The 17,470-nt window shown below is 37.9% G+C and overlaps 2 protein-coding genes across 3 annotated transcripts in view; one reads left to right on the top strand and one right to left on the bottom strand.

Annotated features, from left to right (window-relative positions):
• Positions 1–4,055, bottom strand: part of vav3a (vav 3 guanine nucleotide exchange factor a) — a 68,264-nt gene extending 64,209 nt beyond the window's left edge. Inside the window, exon 1 of the mRNA XM_066691896.1 lies at positions 3,647–4,055. Coding sequence (XP_066547993.1) covers positions 3,647–3,853 — 207 coding nt within the window. The 5' untranslated portion in view covers positions 3,854–4,055. The remainder of the gene's footprint in view (positions 1–3,646) is intronic.
• A 5,526-nt stretch (positions 4,056–9,581) lies between these two features.
• selenoj (selenoprotein J) lies at positions 9,582–16,945 on the top strand. Of its 2 annotated transcripts, none has more exons than XM_066692629.1 (10): positions 9,582–9,652; positions 10,146–10,222; positions 10,656–10,832; positions 11,111–11,209; positions 11,579–11,671; positions 12,547–12,703; positions 13,040–13,155; positions 15,536–15,613; positions 15,978–16,117; positions 16,253–16,945. In XM_066692629.1, the coding sequence occupies exons 2-10, from the start codon at positions 10,156–10,158 to the stop codon at positions 16,352–16,354; spliced, it is 1,029 nt and encodes a 342-aa protein (XP_066548726.1). In that variant the 5' UTR covers positions 9,582–9,652; positions 10,146–10,155; the 3' UTR covers positions 16,355–16,945. The 2 variants fall into 2 exon arrangements, with proteins under 2 accessions (XP_066548726.1, XP_066548725.1); XM_066692628.1 differs by lacking the exon at positions 9,582–9,652 and adding an exon at positions 9,659–9,814.
• The last annotated feature ends 525 nt before the right edge of the window (positions 16,946–17,470 follow it).

Raw genomic sequence — 17,470 nt, forward strand, 5'->3', positions numbered from 1 at the left:
TACTCAGCAAAACATACAGTATATGAAGCAAAGTGCTCAGCTGTATCATAATTCAGTTTTTTTTTTTTTTGCTATGCCACAATTCTTTCATTTGAATATTATCTTAAAATAGTTATCCACTATTCACTCACATCTGCTGCACCTGTTACAGTTTCCTATCACTTAAAATAAGCATGGAACAAATGTTATGGTTTTGAAGAAAACGTTTTCAGAACACCTACAATCCGAAGTGCACACCTGCAAACATGGATGATCATTCAGTCAGACGAACACACATGACCTCAGGGTTTTACTGTTAAGTAATTGTGTGTATTAGTTACAGGGATAATTGTTTTATTATTAATAAGGTAAATGACATGGTAACAGAGCCTCATTACTTTAAAGACCACAAGTGCAAGCTTAGAACCGAATCAAAAGAGTTTGGTTCCACACTGTATCATTGTGTCAAGCTTTTTCGGCCTTTTGTCTCTTTTCTTTCCTTTGACTAAGCCCAGCAAATCTCCCATGTGTTGTAGTGTGCAGATGATAAAATAGCTGTCTCGCACTTCATGCATTATTCATTTTGGAATTCACATTTTGCCCCTCCGTTATGTAAATTTCAACCCAGTAGTGAAAGCAAAGATCAAGTTGTTTTGTTTGTTTTAGGGGTTTTAACAGGACGCCTTGAGTTAAAAATACGGGTTAAAAACTTTGGCAAAATAACATATAAGTATTCTATGTAACCTATTTATATATAATTATACGTACAATGTAATAATACTTTTACCAGTATATATATTTTTGTTGTTACGTAAAACTGAAATAAATCAATCAACTGTTGCAAACAAAGATAATTAAAATATGTATTTGTCCAAAAATCTTAACATTTCTTTTAAACTAACGATCACTGTCAAACAAATGTAGGAACAGGAACTAACAGTGTGTTTTCGGAAACAGGCTAAATAACCACAAAGTACAATTACAGTTCTGGTAAAACACTTATTGAATCCTTGTCATGAAAGAGCAGCTGAGGGGTTTTGAATAGAGTTAGCACCTCCATTCAAAAAGAAAACTCTCGATGACGATTTGCATATTAACCATAAATACATCAATGAGATGTTAATGCAGATATATTTAAATCTGCAAACTATCTTGCAAATCATAATTTAAGAACTTATCTTTTACTTCAACCAAAAACTAAAAATAAGAGTGGTTTTGTATAAAGGCTTGTCACACTAAACAGCTCTGAGTATCCCCTCCCAAACAAACTCTGTACATCTGAGTTAACAACTATGCAATGTTTTTTACGACATGCTAAATAAATATGTCCCAGTACAGTTTCTGAAAATGAAAACTGACTTTTCTTATTAAAAACAAACAAAAACATGTTAGTGCTTGAAATGCATATTTTAAAATATCTGAATCTGAATTAAGAAGCATTTATTGTTTTAAGAAAGTACACCAATAATAATACAAACTGCATAATATAAACAGCATCTTAATAATTATGGTTAAAGCATGTTTTGGCACTATATTGTACAGGAAAGTCTGCAACCGTGTAGGACAGCAGTCTCGTTTGTTGACCATTCTAAGCAGCCATCGTGTACTATAGAAGTGCTGTACATACAGAACCATAGATTGTATATAAACCATGGAAATATATGTTAAATAACTATGAATGTATGTAACAAAATGTACGTAAGAGCTGAAGGACATGGAGACACGCTCTTTGGTCATTTACACATTCAATCTGCACACAAATAAGTCCTTTTCTACTCTACCCCAGTAATTTATCCGGTAATTTGATCTCATTATTATAACTGCACACCATCTCTCAGAGATAAGTAACTCTGTATCTTGCATCTCCCAATTGGCGACATGATTCAGAGACAGGCCCGGATCTAGTGTGGAGTGGGAGGCAGGGCCATGATTTCCCCGAAAATGTCGTGGCACCCCAAGCTAATGTGCTCCATTACTCTATTTTTTGTATTTAATCAATAAATGTTTATAGTGCTATGCCTAGTCAGACAGCTTTTCCAAGTATTTTTATCTTTCTTTTAATGGTCATATTGCAACTGAAAGTTAAACTTGAAAACGATATGAGTGTTTTATATTTTTTTATTTTATTTTATTTATTTGTGGATATCCAGTACACACTTTTTACATGCATTGTCAAAACAAGTGTGTAACATCTTCATCTTCCATTTTCCAAAAACGTTATGTGAAACCAGGCCACATTTGCACACTGTACTGATGCCACTAAGCCAAAGCCAGGATTGGATCCCAGCATCCTATGTAAGACATTGCACACTACGGTTACACCAAATCAAACGGCCTTTTCTCTGAGTTGTAGCTTCGTGGGTTAACACTCATTAACACAATATGACTAAAAACAGTTAATTGAATCTATGAAAACATTAAAAGGTCTACAAATGTAATCAAAAGATATGTATTTTACTAGTTATTGTATGTATGTATGTATGTATGTATGTATATATGTATATGTATTTATTTTAGATTTGTATGCCCCACTATAAGACTCATTGCCCCCCGTTATACTAAGCTGGAGCCGGGACTGATTAGAGACCAACATTTATCCTATCTGTGGAAAAAAAATTTAAATGGTTCCTACTTTATTCCTACTTTAGTTAAGTCCATCAAGGACATCAAATATATATAAAAACATGACAATTACCCATCACATTTAAATGAAATTGGAAATATTGCAAGAGCAACTGCTCAAATTCATATCCCTTCTCAGTGTTAAATAGTTGCTAATATAATGCTAGAAGCATGTTTTGAATCTACAGTTAAATTTGTCTATTTGCTTTAACATGCAACACATTTAAGACGTTTTTGGCATAGTTCCCTATTCCTAGCTGCATTATTTCACAAACTAGTATATGAGAACTTACTGTGGTGTAGCCCCAATCTTAAGTCTATATATATATATATATATATATATATATATATATATATATATATATATATATATATATATATATATCCCAATTTCCCCAATGAGCAAACTACACTACAGATATAAAACAACTTTCATTAAGTTGAATAAAACATATTGTGTTTTAGATTTTAGCTCTTTGATGTTTAGGACAATTTCTTAAAATAAATATGTATGTTTTTTTTTTTTCATAGCTATATTTATATATACATCATACATGTGGTCCATTAAGTGTCACAGATCTACAGATACATAGAAAGTGTAATTTCAGAATTTGTAAATGTAAATATCTTACGTGTGTCTGTCAAAACCTATAGAGGGCGGAATAGTGTGTGTTCACATAACGGTACACAGGACAATCATGCAACTTCCTCAATACTTTCTTTTCTCTATTACCGGTAAAAAGGACCATCGAGGCATTTATTATTCAATTAATCTGGGACCAAACTTAAAGATTCACTTTTGATCAGCGCTTTGATCTTAGCTTTGCATTCATTTCTAGTTGTCGAAACGTCAGCCAATGCACTGGCATTAAAAAAGTGTGCTTTGTTGTACCTTGTGAAGGCACGTCACAATAAATCAAATAAGACATCACCTAATAACAGCAGATACAGACGAACCCCATCGCTCTCATGACGTCACACAGGATAAAGTCTACTCAAAAACTACTGGCTCATGATCACAGTAACAAACAGTATCCTTGCTTACCTGTGACATCTGCGGTCTCAGGTTGATCTCTTTCAGGTTGATGGACTGAGGTCTGAGGTTGTTGAGAAGCTGGCACAGAAGGACCCCGTCCCTCAGGGTCTGGGCTAAATCAAACACCTGGGCAGACTCCCATGTTACCCGGTGGTTGGGCGGCAGCACCTTGCAATTGATCAGCCACAGCGCGCATTGCCTCCAAGGCTCCATCATGCTTTGATCAATCAAAGGTGCAATCTATGCGTATCTAAACGAGCATCCAACACAAAGCCCGAGGTTAGCAAGGAGGCTGCCGTCCTTACAAATCCGATCTGCCGAGGTGGAAGTGAAATACAGCAACGATACGCATGCAATTTCACTTCCCACTTCTGCAGCGCATTTCAGGCACCTCGCTGGAGGCTTTGCACAGACTGAGAGCTTCCGAGCTGTGCAGCCGGTACTGCCTCCTCTGTGCGCTCCCACCCCTGCGAGCTCGTTTGCTGCCTCTGCGGTCGTTGTCTCTCTTCCGTCTGCCACTCACTTGCTCCACACAGAGACAGTGAGCCAGTGCATGCTCACAAGTGAACTGGGGGAATGAAAAAGCCCCCGGGGGTGACAGCAAGAGTGAGTTAGTAGTAGTAGTAGTAGCATTGCATGGACTGCACCATACAGGAGGCTGTGCTTGCAGCAATATAGGATGTTTTACAGTCTGTTACCATGATCGTTGTATTTGTGCTCGTTCTTTGTTTATGTATTGCCATGCAGAAGTCAAATATATAATATATAGAGTGCATGACTATTTGTCATGTTTTTTCTTGCAGAAGCACTCAAAAGAATCATTCTGGCTTATGGTGGCCAAGGAAAGGATGTTATAGACTGGACATATGTCAGCAGATTCAACCCATGAATAATTGATCAGAAAGGGGGATGGGGGTACCCGAGCTTTAGTGTTAATATGAATCTCTAGTTTTGAGGGTAATAATGGATGCTCACTTGATCAGCATAAAACAGTGTGTGGTAAACGCACACACTGGGACACTGCCTCTTTAGTTTACACCTAATGAAATCCTTTTTGATAAATTAGTGCTTATTACATTTCACCCTGCAGAAATAGCAACGTGCCATATGTCTGGAACGAGAACGACACATTCTATGGAGTTCTATAATGGAATATTTGAGTTTTTTTTATTTTAAGAATTTAATTTGCGTTTTGTCAGCCTTTTAATTTTATATTACAAAACAAAAAGATGTAATGCGTCATGTATATAAATATATGCTGTATATGCATTGCCTTCTGATGCAGTTTGTAGGACACTAAACATAGTACCAACCCAGTGAATTACAGTTTTGAGTCTTTTTAATTGAACACTTTCTCCCAATGGAGAATAATACCTTTGATTTTGACATGTGCATATTACTCCTTGGCACATGACTTCCTTTTTTCAGTATTTGCTCTGGTTGCTGTACCCTTAGTATTAAACAAAGGCCTCCGTATACTGTTAATCGACATTAAATATTGATTAGAAGCACGCAGACAAATAAATCAGCACATCCAACCCTGAGCAGAATATCAATTTTAGATAAATAAAACTACAGTAAATTCTCTCCCACATGGGAAGACAGTAACGCCAACTGATTTATGGGAGAATGATTGTGTGGGGAAAGTTAAGCCCTTCCTGCAAGGTATCAGCTCCAGAAAAACTAGGAATTCCAGTGGGATTAACCTTGGATTTATTAAAGCTAGTTCTTTGCATGGGGGCTGGGGCAAAAGAAAGGGTGGAAAACTGCCACGAGCTTCTCACTCCAGAGAAAGCATGAATGCACACAATCAAACCCTTAACTCTTCCAGACGAATCATCTCCCGCATCTTTAAACACTAACGTGTGGGCTTTCATGTAACTAATTATAAACGTCTATTCCAAAAATGATTTTCTTTAAACTATGCCTCTATGGTATCGTAATGCTAATCCTGGACGCTGAACGCTCTCTCCACTATGTGAAGCTGCTGCTTCCATTGCAGGCAGAAAATGCAATTGGTTCATAGACATGTTAAGGGATCAAAATGCCTCACAGAGCAGTAAATTGTTTAGGAACTAGTGGACTGTGGTGCTGGGTAAACTGTGGGGGTGGAGAGTTCTTGTGTTAGTCTAATAAGCCCTCTCTAGTTGCAAATGTGTGTAAAAGCTGGGGTATTGCATTAGATTCTGCCATGCACTGACTTGCAAAATGAAAAAAGCATATATTAACCTTACTAAATGATTAAAAGTGCACTGAAGTCTAGTGCCGCACACGTGTTCATATCTGAGCTGTCATTATCGAGGAAGTGTCTTGGTTCAGGGTAATATAACTCAGAAATCCCTTCTAAAATTAGTTACTTCAGTGTGCTGCTGTTGAACCCAGAATAAGTATAACTATTTTGAGTCTGCAATAATGAATCACTTAATTATACTGAAATATAATACCAGATAAGTACTGTAGTCAATTCCACATTTTAAGTTCCCTTAACTCTAATTAATGTTTATCAGAGACATCTCAGTCTGTGAACACTTTTTTTACATCCAAATCAAAATCTCCTCTTATTCTTACATTTGTCACATCCCGTAAAGCTTCTTTTACTAAGTTCTGGATCCAAATTGTCCTATACAACTGAATATTTGGAAAATGCCTTCATTAACAGCTATTATCCCTATTTAATTTGACTATTATGTAAACTAATATACATTTTCAGATATATAAGACAAGATATAAGTTCAGATATCTACTGATGCCTATGCCTTTACCTAGCTACATTTTTGTATGTCTTCCCCAACAGACTCATTAGGTAATGGAACAAAGGGTCAAAGAACAAAGCAATTAAATTAATTAAGAATACCTGTGCTTCTAGTTCACCGTCGAGGAGAGCTTACTTTAAAATCTAAACCATCTTCTATGGTGATTTCACATTAGAGCAGAGATGCAAACAAATGGCATCTGTGCGTTCAGGGCACTAAAGTCAAGGCAACAATAGATCAAGGAGATCTGGCATATATCCAAACTCAGCAACTCCTCACAGTAAGGAAACTGAAGCTATTAAATGTAAATCAGCCTCACCGTAGACATAATATCAGAATGAAAGCATATTATCATTCAGATAATAAAGCAGACTTCACTGAATAAATATGTGTGAGAAACATGTTCATATTGATGTTCCTTTGTAGAGAAGGTTTGCTCATGTTTTCTCCCAGTAGGTTCAGGTAAACAAGTTATTTGTGTACTGTACTGGTGGCTCCTATGCTGTCTAATGAAATTGTTATTCTGCATTTGATATCTGTATCCTGAATTCAACAAATGTTAAGTGAAGTTATATGTATGAGTAATTGTTATCAGACTTAAATAATTAACAAAAGATGGTCACCTTTTCCTCACATTACTCTGCTTCTATTTAATCTCTCCTTACGAGCTGAATGAGGAAGAGTTAGTGAGTTGTTAACACACAAGGCTCTTTTTTAATTGCATCATATATAGATTGAGAAATACTCATCTGTTAATGACATAGATTATATGGGTATAAACTGGCTTTATGTCTTTCATACTGTAAATGTATTGGAAGAACTACTACAGTTCTTCAGTATGATATAGAATATACAATGTCAGTGGTTAGTAGGCATGTATACAGGCCAGTAGGACTCGGCCAGTTTTATAATGGAAAAAACAGGTTATAATAGGGAGTTTGTACAGAACCAGAATTTTCCCTGGTCTCTTGGCAACTCTAAATGGATTTGTAGTTTGTTAGGTTTGTCAGAGGGAAGATGAAGGAAACATGATAAGGCAGGCCAGCTCAGGAAGGAAGTGGAGAGCTCAATGTGTTCGAGGTCAATGTCTATCTCCACTTCCCCCCAAACGCTATTTTAGAGTCCTGGCACAAGATGGTACAATCCTACTGGGATGACAGATGATCAAAGCTTTAAACTTGAGCTCTTTACCAAGCGTTTATGCAAGTCGCGTTGTGGGCATTCCACGGAGCTTGTAGACTTTTGTACAGTATATTTTGCAAATCATTTATGGTGATTCCAGTGCAGATGATGCCACTTTATCCTGTAACAATAGCCGATGCGCCTCAGCGACTGCTGTTTGCGGAACATCCTTATTAGTCTGTAGTGTGCATTTGAAATCATTTCCTGCATTTTAAAATTGCCCCTCTGAAAGAAAAACAGCAATGGTTCTTCCTTTGGGCACATTTTCAAAATATGTTTCCTTAATACAGTAAGGATACAGGCAATTATCATGCTCAAATAAGACAACATTGACATTAACCAGAACAAATAAGTTGTTTGAGACCAGACAATGTGTTGATTTGCACAAAGCTGCAACAAATAGTCTGTTGAATCAAGTTGCATTGCCCTTTTATTTCGTTCAGTTCAGGGTCTGTTTTAAAAATCAATAGACCACAAGAGAGGAAAAATAGCCAGGCTTCTCGATGATAGGGTTTCATGGAAATGGAAAAACCTCTGGGGATTAGTTGTTTCAGCTGTGCTCAAAATCCTTGCTGGAGGTGTGTGAAGTGAAAAAAGAAAAGGGAAAAGGGAAGCTCACTAAAGAAAAGTATATGGAGGATGATTTAAAACTAAAACAAATAAAAAAGCACATTCATCATAACGTTCTATACGGTCAAAAATTACCGTAACAAGAACAAAAACTATAATATTGTGTCTATTTGAAAACAATAGAACAATAAAAAGGACTTTACTTTGTTTTTTAATATTTAATATCATCTAACAATACAGAGAAGTTTAGCACTGATGAGTGAAAGCAACTTCAACTTAAATGTTTAGTACTTGTGTATGTATTTGTATTCCTTTTTAAACATCCACATATATTTTACAATTATTTTTCTAGAGCACACAAGCTTTTAAAATGGAAGGCAATTACATATGTGCATTTAAAAGTACAGATCATGTAAAACTGTAAATGCTAAAGGGGTTTGGTTTATTGAGGTTCTATTGTTTGTTCAACCAAATACATATTAATAGAACTCAAATGAGGTAGTGTGTAACAGTTTTACCAAAGAATAACATAATGCATAGCAATACACAGGAATACCCCCCTCTACAGGCTAAAAAAGTGTTTTACTTATTTGGAAAAAATTAAATGATTAATTTAATATGTTTTAAAATTTTAAGTTTTAAAATGTTCATGTCCCTGCTTTATTTTCACTCATTCAACTGGACATGTACTTAATATTAGTACTGGAAGTAATTTTAGTTATTTTTTCTGTTGTTGATTATAAGAGCTTGTACACAGAGCATGTTATTGCTCACCCTATATGCAAATATGTAGTGCAATTGTCTTAGTGTATTGCAAACTTAATAGTTAACGTAATAATAATAATAATAATAATAATAATAATAAATGTCAACTTTAGTCTCAATTGCAGGGGATTTTCCCCCCCAATATATATTAAAATCAAACAAATCAAACAATGTCAACAACTATAAAGAAACCATTAATCATTAATTAATAATATCAAGATTTGACTTGCAATCATTGTAATAGTAGTAACCATTCCTTCGACAAGAACAGGGCTTATATGTTTACCTCTATAAATGGTAGGCATTGTGTGTTTTTTGTTTATTTGTTTTAATAGTGCACAAAATGCTATAAAACTAAATAAGTGTATAAATAAAAACACACAACAGGTACATTAAGAACTAAATACTGAACCACTTTCTTGTTTTCTCATGTAAGTCACAGTAAAACGTGATCAGGAAGTGGAAGAGTACATAACGTCGTGTAATGATTGGTCGAGTGTTCGTATATCGAAGATTTCCGCAGTCCTGCGGGGATCCACCAATAGAATCGCTGTAACTCTGCAGATCTGCGCAGACCTGCGGACACCTGCGCTCCACGAACACGACCAATGTATCCGGATCTATAACGCGATTGGCTGATCAGCGCAGCCGGCAGACCCGACGCGATTGGGGTTCCTTGCGGATATAAAGGCCGGCGGAGGGTGGGGCTCGCAACGGGAAGTGCGGTGAACCCCGGGAGCGCAAGGTGGGAGTAACATCGGTGTAAACTCTACCACAACTGAGTAGATCTGCTTTTCTGCACATTACTGGCATTATTGACGTCCAACTTGATCTGTTATTAATCGAAAACTTAAAAACTGACTGGTTGCTTTATGCAGGGAGCACATGTAGACAGTTTGTTAATAAGGTAAATATTCGTACAGGGCAGCTGCTTATTCATATTCATAATAACTTATTTGTCAGTGCTGTAACATATTCGTCCAAGGGCTTATGCAAAGGTGTGTGTTGTATATAGTATTACCATTAGGGAAGCACTGACCTATACCAGTATTATCCGGCCAATTAGGATAAAGAAATCCATTATTGACATGCATGCATGTATGATACAGGCTAACTAACACAGGGAGGTTACACACAAGGTCATGCGTGCAGCTGAAAGTGGAAGTAAAATGGCTGAAATGCTGTGTCGCTGGTCTGCACGGTGTTTTGTGAGATGAGCTCAATGCTGCCGTTTCCAGTCCTACACAGATGGCTCTGGCTTGTGAAGAAAGGGCAGTTGGCGCAATTATTGGAGCCGCGGTGGCGGACGCCGCAGGTACACTGTTTATTACAATTGTATCTACCGTACATATTATTCAACACTGCCTTACACACAAACACCACATTGATCATGCCATTATTGGTTTTAGTGACGTAGGGTCTTTATCGATGTGGTCCACATGGTTGGTGGAAATGTATCTGCTGGAAGCCTGTCTTCGTTTTCAGAAAAGGGGGCGTGGCGATTGTTTGATGCTTCTAGAGCTCTAGCGTTGGTTATTAAATAACGAACCCACCCCACATGTGTCAATGTTGAATTCAGATCTTGGACTACCATAATCCATCATTTAAAGTAAATCAAACATTCAATTAGTGCACATAGCTGCAATGCAAGAAGTTACATGTGTGTGTATGATCCAGGTTGATCAGCTAAGATCCTCAGATGAAACCTGCATGGTCTGATCTAACACCGGTCTTGTCATTCCCTGCAGCCCAGCCTCTGCACTGGATCTATGATCTCCAGAAGCTTGATGCCCTTGTGTCCCAAGAGCCTTGCCCCGAATTCAGACCCCAGTCCGCCAATCCCTTTTACAGGAGGGACACTGGGCAGCAGAGTGGTTATGGGGATCAGGCTTTTGTGTTGCTGGAGTCTCTAGCAGAGTGTGGAGGTAATGTGCATTAATGCTGCGAGTGCCTGCTGGCAGCCGGCCCTGGTTAAAGTGCATTTCAAGACATCAGGACAATAATACTGTCAGTCCTGGAGAGAGCATGGTCATAAATAAACTGACGTGAAATAGTGCTATACTGTGAGTTGACCGCTTGATAAAGGTAGATCAAATGTATTATTTCAGAAGAGTAGCAACAACATCTTCAAATGTGAGCGAGTTTATTTGAAATATGCTTGTGGCTGTTTTAAACTATCTTTTCGTGTTGTGTAATTCAACAGGTTTAAATGTGGATGATCTGACGCAGCGTACGTACAAGTTCTTTGGACCAGGCTCAGAGTACGATACTCCTGTTAATAATCCCAATCGTCCCAAAGGAGGTTAGACATTCTCATTCACTTTAATCTCCTTTTTCGTAAGTATAACTACTGTGACTTGAAATCTGCTGACTGAGTTTCTTTTGCAGGAAATTCTTTAACCGTAAATGGAAATACTTTGCTAATTTTATGATGTGGTGTTCACTTGTTTACTACTTCCTCATTTGTGTACTGAACTCCCCTTCTTCGAAAGTAAGACCTATAGGATATAGGCCACTGTCTTAAGTAATTTATTTTTCTGTCCGCTTTTGCCGTTAAGTGGAACGGATACCTTCCTTTTAGAAAAGCCCTATTCTGAGTTCTTTACTCTTCCCTTGGTGCTTATTCTTTGACATTTACTTTGATGGTGACCCTTTCTTAACCTGTCCCCAGCTCCCAGAACTCCACTTCCTATTGAAGGACCATGGAGACACGCTAGCCTCAAAAGGTTCCTGCAAAACTTTGAGGCAGGGATGACTGAAACAGGTGACAGACGAGTAAAGGACATTTTCTGCTTTGGAACTGCATGCATGAATGCATCTACAGAATACTTCTGTATGTCAGGGATGGCAAACTGAGCCCCCCTGGTTTGGCTCCAGAGTGGCGTAAGATGAACTAGGCTTGGTTTTGGGTTTTGTTTAGGGTTAAAATAAACGGTAGCTTCCTGCCACTCGGGGGGTAATCTAGGGTAAAGGGTTTGGATTTAAAACTAGTTTTATCAGCATTCACTTCAATTCAAATGAGTTCCAGAGGAAAAACATGTAGTAACCCCTATTACCCAAGCACAATATTGCAGATAACTAGTAGAATTTTATGTAGAGGTTTCCAGAATTGCATATTGTACACAAGTGCATGTAAGGTTACTGTTCTTGCAATTCAATTTGTTTAATTAAGCATTGCGCTGCAGTACATGCAGTTAAGTGAATCTAAGGTTACTCAATGCATATTTTATGGCCACTCTTAAGTAAGAGAATACACCTGCCATCCAGGTTAAGTATATACATTTATATCTATACCTATTTAAAAAAAAATTTCCCTTTTTATTTTATAGTTGGAAATGTGCATTCTCTCTAGATTGCAAAACTAAATTAAAAATGTGTGACTGCAATACCAGGGCATAGATATTTGTGCTGTATTTTCCTTTTTTTTTTTTTTTTTTTTTTTGCGGGGGGAATAAAATGTGATGTGTATATATATATTTTTTTTTAGAAATATGAAGTCAAAAAATTTAATTCAGTACCAGGTGCAGATGCAATGCTGTTTGATCAGCAGTAGAAATGCTGTTACTGTTCATGTTAACCTAACCTACTTTGTTCTTTAAATATAATTATCATTATTAATTTTTAAATCTCTTTTTGAAGGCTGTGATTTGGATAATCAGATGGATGGGATTACAAAACTCGCTCCAATTGTTGCTCTCTATGCTGGGAAGCCAGAAATGTTGGAGAAAGTTGAGCAGGCGATCAGTGTCACGCAAAACTACGAGGGCTGTGTGTCCGAAACATTGGCAGCAGCGAGGTCAGTCTTTTAACGAGTGGCACTGAAATCCTTTAGGGTGTAGTGCTGTACTCCGAAGTGGAGTAGGTATTAATTCAGTTTGTCTGTAGCCAAATACATTAATTGAGAACCTTTAAGAGTTCCCCCAGAATCAAATTAGTTCTAGTTCTCCCTTTTTAAATGTAGGGAGAAACGCTATTTCATTAATAAAAATATAAAATACACAAAATATGTGATTAAGTTAAAATGAAGGGAAAGCCCTGACTTTAATGAGTGCAATTGTGATGTGATGTTTGTCTATGGTGTGTTTAACCATGCAGTTAAATAGTGTAACAGAGCCACTTTGAACCTCTGCAGATTCCTGGAGTATTATATTCTACACGGTCCTGATCCGAAGGCCCTGAAGGCTGTGTTGGAGCAGCTCGAGGACGACAACCGAGTGAACCCAAAGGATCTGGACAGAACCATCATTGGTATGTTAATATACACTTGCATTTGTAGAAGATGCTTTTTCTTAAAGGGTATTGAACACTGAGGTGAGAAACCTTGTGATGAGGCTTCTTATTGGCAATTAGATGTAGAACATGCACATTTATAAGAGTCCGTTAACACCATTTTGATTTTTAAAATGTACAGGAATAGTGAAATTCTTAGCCATCTACAGTGAGGGGAAAAAAGTATTTGATCCCCTGCTGATTTTGTACGTTTGCCCACTGACAAAGAAATGATCAGTCTATAATTTTAATGGTAGGTGTATTTTAACAGTGAGAGACAGAATAACAACAAAAAAATCCAGAAAAACGGATTTCAAAAAAGTTATAAATTGATTTGCATGTTAATGAGGGAAATAAGTATTTGACCCCTTCGACTTAGTACTTGGTGGCAAAACCCTTGTTGGCAATCACAGAGGTCAGACGTTTCTTGTAGTTGGCCACCAGGTTTGCACACATCTCAGGAGGGATTTTGTCCCACTCCTCTTTGCAGATCCTCTCCAAGTCATTAAGGTTTCGAGGCTGACGTTTGGCAACTCGAACCTTCAGCTCCCTCCACAGATTTTCTATGGGATTAAGGTCTGGAGACTGGCTAGGTCACTCCAGGAACTTAATGTGCTTCTTCTTGAGCCACTCCTTTGTTGCCTTGGCTGTGTGTTTTCGCTCATTGTCATGCTGGAATACCCATCCACGACCCATTTTCAATGCCCTGGCTGAGGGAAGTAGGTTCTCACCCAAGATTTGACGGTACATGGCCCTGTCCATCATCCCTTTGATGCGGTGCAGTTGTCCTGTCCCCTTAGCAGAAAAACACCCCCAAAGCATAATGTTTCCACCTCCATGTTTGACGGTGGGGATGGTGTTCTTGGGGTCATTCCTCCTCCTCCAAACACGGCGAGTTGAGTTGATGCCAAAGCGCTCGATTGTGGTCTCATCTTACCACAACACTTTCACCCAGTTCTCCTCTGAATCATTCAGATGTTCATTGGCAAACTTCAGACGGGCCTGTACATGTGCTTTCTTGAGCAGGGGGACCTTGCGGGCGCTGCAGGATTTCAGTCCTTCACGGTGTAGTGTTACCAATTGTTTTCTTGGTGACTATGGTCCCAGCTGCCTTGAGATCATGAACAAGATCCTCCCGTGTAGTTCTGGGCTGATTCCTCACCGTTCTCATGATCATTGAAACTCCACGAGGTGAGATCTTGCATGGAGCCCCAGACCGAGGGAGACTGACAGTTATTTTGTGTTTCTTCCATTTGCGAATAATCTCACCAACTGTTGTCACCTTCTCACCAAGCTGCTTGGCGACGGTCTTGTAGCCCATTCCAGCCTTGTGTAGGTCTACAATCTTGTCCCTGACATCCTTGGACAGCTCTTTTGTCTTGGCCATGGTGGAGAGTTTGGAATCTGATTGATTGCTTCTGTGGACAGGTGTCTTTTATACAGGGAACGAGCTGAGATTAGGAGCACTCCCTTTAAGAGAGTGTTCCTAATCTCAGCTCGTTCCCTGTATAAAAGACACCTGGGAGCCAGAAATCTTGCTGATTGATAGGGGATCAAATACTTATTTCCCTCATTAACATGCAAATCAATTTATAACTTTTTTGAAATGTGTTTTTCTGGATTTTTGTTGTTGTCTCTCACTGTTAAAATACACCTACTATTAAAATTATAGACTGATCATTTCTTTGTCAGTGGGCAAACGTACAAAATCAGCAGGGGATCAAATACTTTTTTTTCCCCTCACTGTAACTCTACGAAAGGTTTATTGATTGAGAGAAGCATTACATCACCCTGTGGACTCTTGCAAGCACCTAAAATAGAAGTTAATGTTTATTCTTTGGCAATTTGTGACTGGGGATCATTGTAAAATGCAAAATGTATCCTGTACAGGATATTGCATGCATTGTGTTTTTAAAAAGATAAAATTGGCAGAAAGTGTTTTGATTCCATTTTCTAGGAGGATAGTCATTCAGTCTGAAGATCCTGATTTTCATAAGCTGCCATCTGTTAGTGATTGTGGAGGAAAGACTTAATCATTACTGAAGCTTTTTGAAAAAACTACATTTTTTTTTTTTTTTGAGTATGCAGCAGCTAGTGATGCAGTAAAATGACGTGCTGTCATTTTTTTTAATTTTGTAAAATGTTGAATTGAAATGCAGCATTTGAGATTTTTTGTGAATTGCATTTTTATGATCCCATTTCTGTTGGAAATTAAAATGTTGTATACAGAACTAAGTAACCATGTTTAACTATAAATACCAAAGAGGTATAACTATGTGAACAATTTCCCTTCAGATTGTAAATTGACTAGATTATAAAGCTTAAAGTTTAAATTGTGTAACTTTCAATCATGTTTCAGGACACATTCAGCAGGTAGAGGAGAATCTATCCAAGTCTCCTAAAGAGCTGATGCCTGCCATGTTCACAAACACATGAGGTCAGTTTAATCGCCAATCAAAACGACCACAAGACTGATTTATTCCCCCCCATGAGCCAATACTGTAGATGTCAGCTGATTTGTTCTGTTCTGTTCTGGGAGGGCGCCCTCGTCTTTTGATCCTGCAATTAATGCTTACTTTTCCTAAAGCTCCTGCCTTCTTTGAAGTAGAAACACATGTTCAGGAAGGAAAACCATGTTAAGTGCAGAAAAGACAGTCAGTTTTCAAATTGCCTTACAATGCATTCTTGTTGAGAGAGGGGGGGAAAGTAAAATAACTTCAGGGTGTTCATATGTTTGCCATATCTTGTTTTTAAATGTAAAATTCTTCCTTTCTTTGACTGAAGTCTGTGCTTCATTACAGCTTTGCCTGGTGCGTTCCAGGCGGCGCTGCACGCGGTCCTGACTGAAACGGTGTTTGATCAGGCTGTGCGTAACACCATGCGTTGCGGGGGATGTACCAGTAGCAGAAGCTCTTTCATCGGGGCCTGCTTGGGAGCTCGGGTATGATAACCCATTCATGGTCTCTCTCCTTTTAATTGCAGGGGGTTCTTTCAGCTGACCCCATGCAAAATACATGTTGGTCATATTTGTGGATTGCTGAAAGTGGATAACATCCTAGAACCTTTTTCTTTTTAGGTTGGACTGTCAGGAATTCCAGATTCTTGGAAGAGCAGAACCTTCAGATACCCGGTCTTGTTAGAGCTGGCCAACAAAATCGCAAAACTAAGAGTGGCTTAATTTCAGCTTTTGATCCCTTATATATAATAAAAAATTAGATCAGATGTTACTTGTCTACAGAAGGAATGAGTTGTTTTGTCAGAGGATTCTGTGCAACATTTTTGCTTTGATGGAACAGCTAATGAAAGTTCCTGCTCAAAGAGTCTACGGTGGGAACTTGATGTACGCTGCCTGATCTGTGAAAGTAACCATGTTGCACAATGAACCTGATAGCAATAACATTCTTAATGGTAAACTACTGAAATAAACCCATATTGTACTCCCCTCCAGGGCAGTATTACTTGAATCTGAATGCACTTTGTTTAATTGAGCTTACATACTCTACCTTGTTGCTCTTCATTTATTAGTGTTCAACCATTTGCACTTTTAAGTGCGTCCATACCTTTGGTAAATATTACCTGGCTTTCCCCATGGCTTGTAGCATTAATGTAACCACAACACAACCTCAGATTCTGCAAAGTATTTTGTATTGTGCCATTTCATGTACTTCCATCTAAGATATATTATATGTACTCTTTGCTTTCTTGTAAAATGTACATTTTGTGAGTATTGTTAATGCCATCTGCTAATAAAATTGTCTATACATCTTAACACCAACTGAAACTGGAATGTCTTACTCTAGAAAAAGTGCCATTTAATTGATATCTGCTTAAGCTATAAAGGAAAATGCAATTTTTGAAGTATAAACACAAACCTGTTCATATTACATAATTGATACATTAAGTTTTAGAGCCAGGAGAATCTGGAAAAGTAGCCACTGCACTAAAGAAATCAATTCAGTATGGGGCTTGGCTGAATAAAATGGTTTAGCCACAGGAGACTACATGTACCATTGGAATCGTGACAACTTGTGTAGGTATTGAACCCTTACAACAGGATGTCTGGGATGAAACTCATTTTGGGATTGCATTTTCCCCATTAGAGTGCTGAAATGAAATATGCTGCATGTTCCTTTGCTCTGCTTTTTCAAGTTAACAAGATTAGAAACCCTCTTGAGATTACATACAAAGGAGCGAAGTTAAATTATGGCAAAAGTACCCTAAACTAAGGTTTACTTATGTTTTTATTTAATAGGTTTTGCCCTATTCTCTCTCAATGCTTAGCTTTTAGAGTTCT

This window comes from Amia ocellicauda, chromosome 19 (genome assembly GCF_036373705.1).
Source record: "Amia ocellicauda isolate fAmiCal2 chromosome 19, fAmiCal2.hap1, whole genome shotgun sequence".
NCBI lineage: Eukaryota > Metazoa > Chordata > Actinopteri > Amiiformes > Amiidae > Amia > Amia ocellicauda.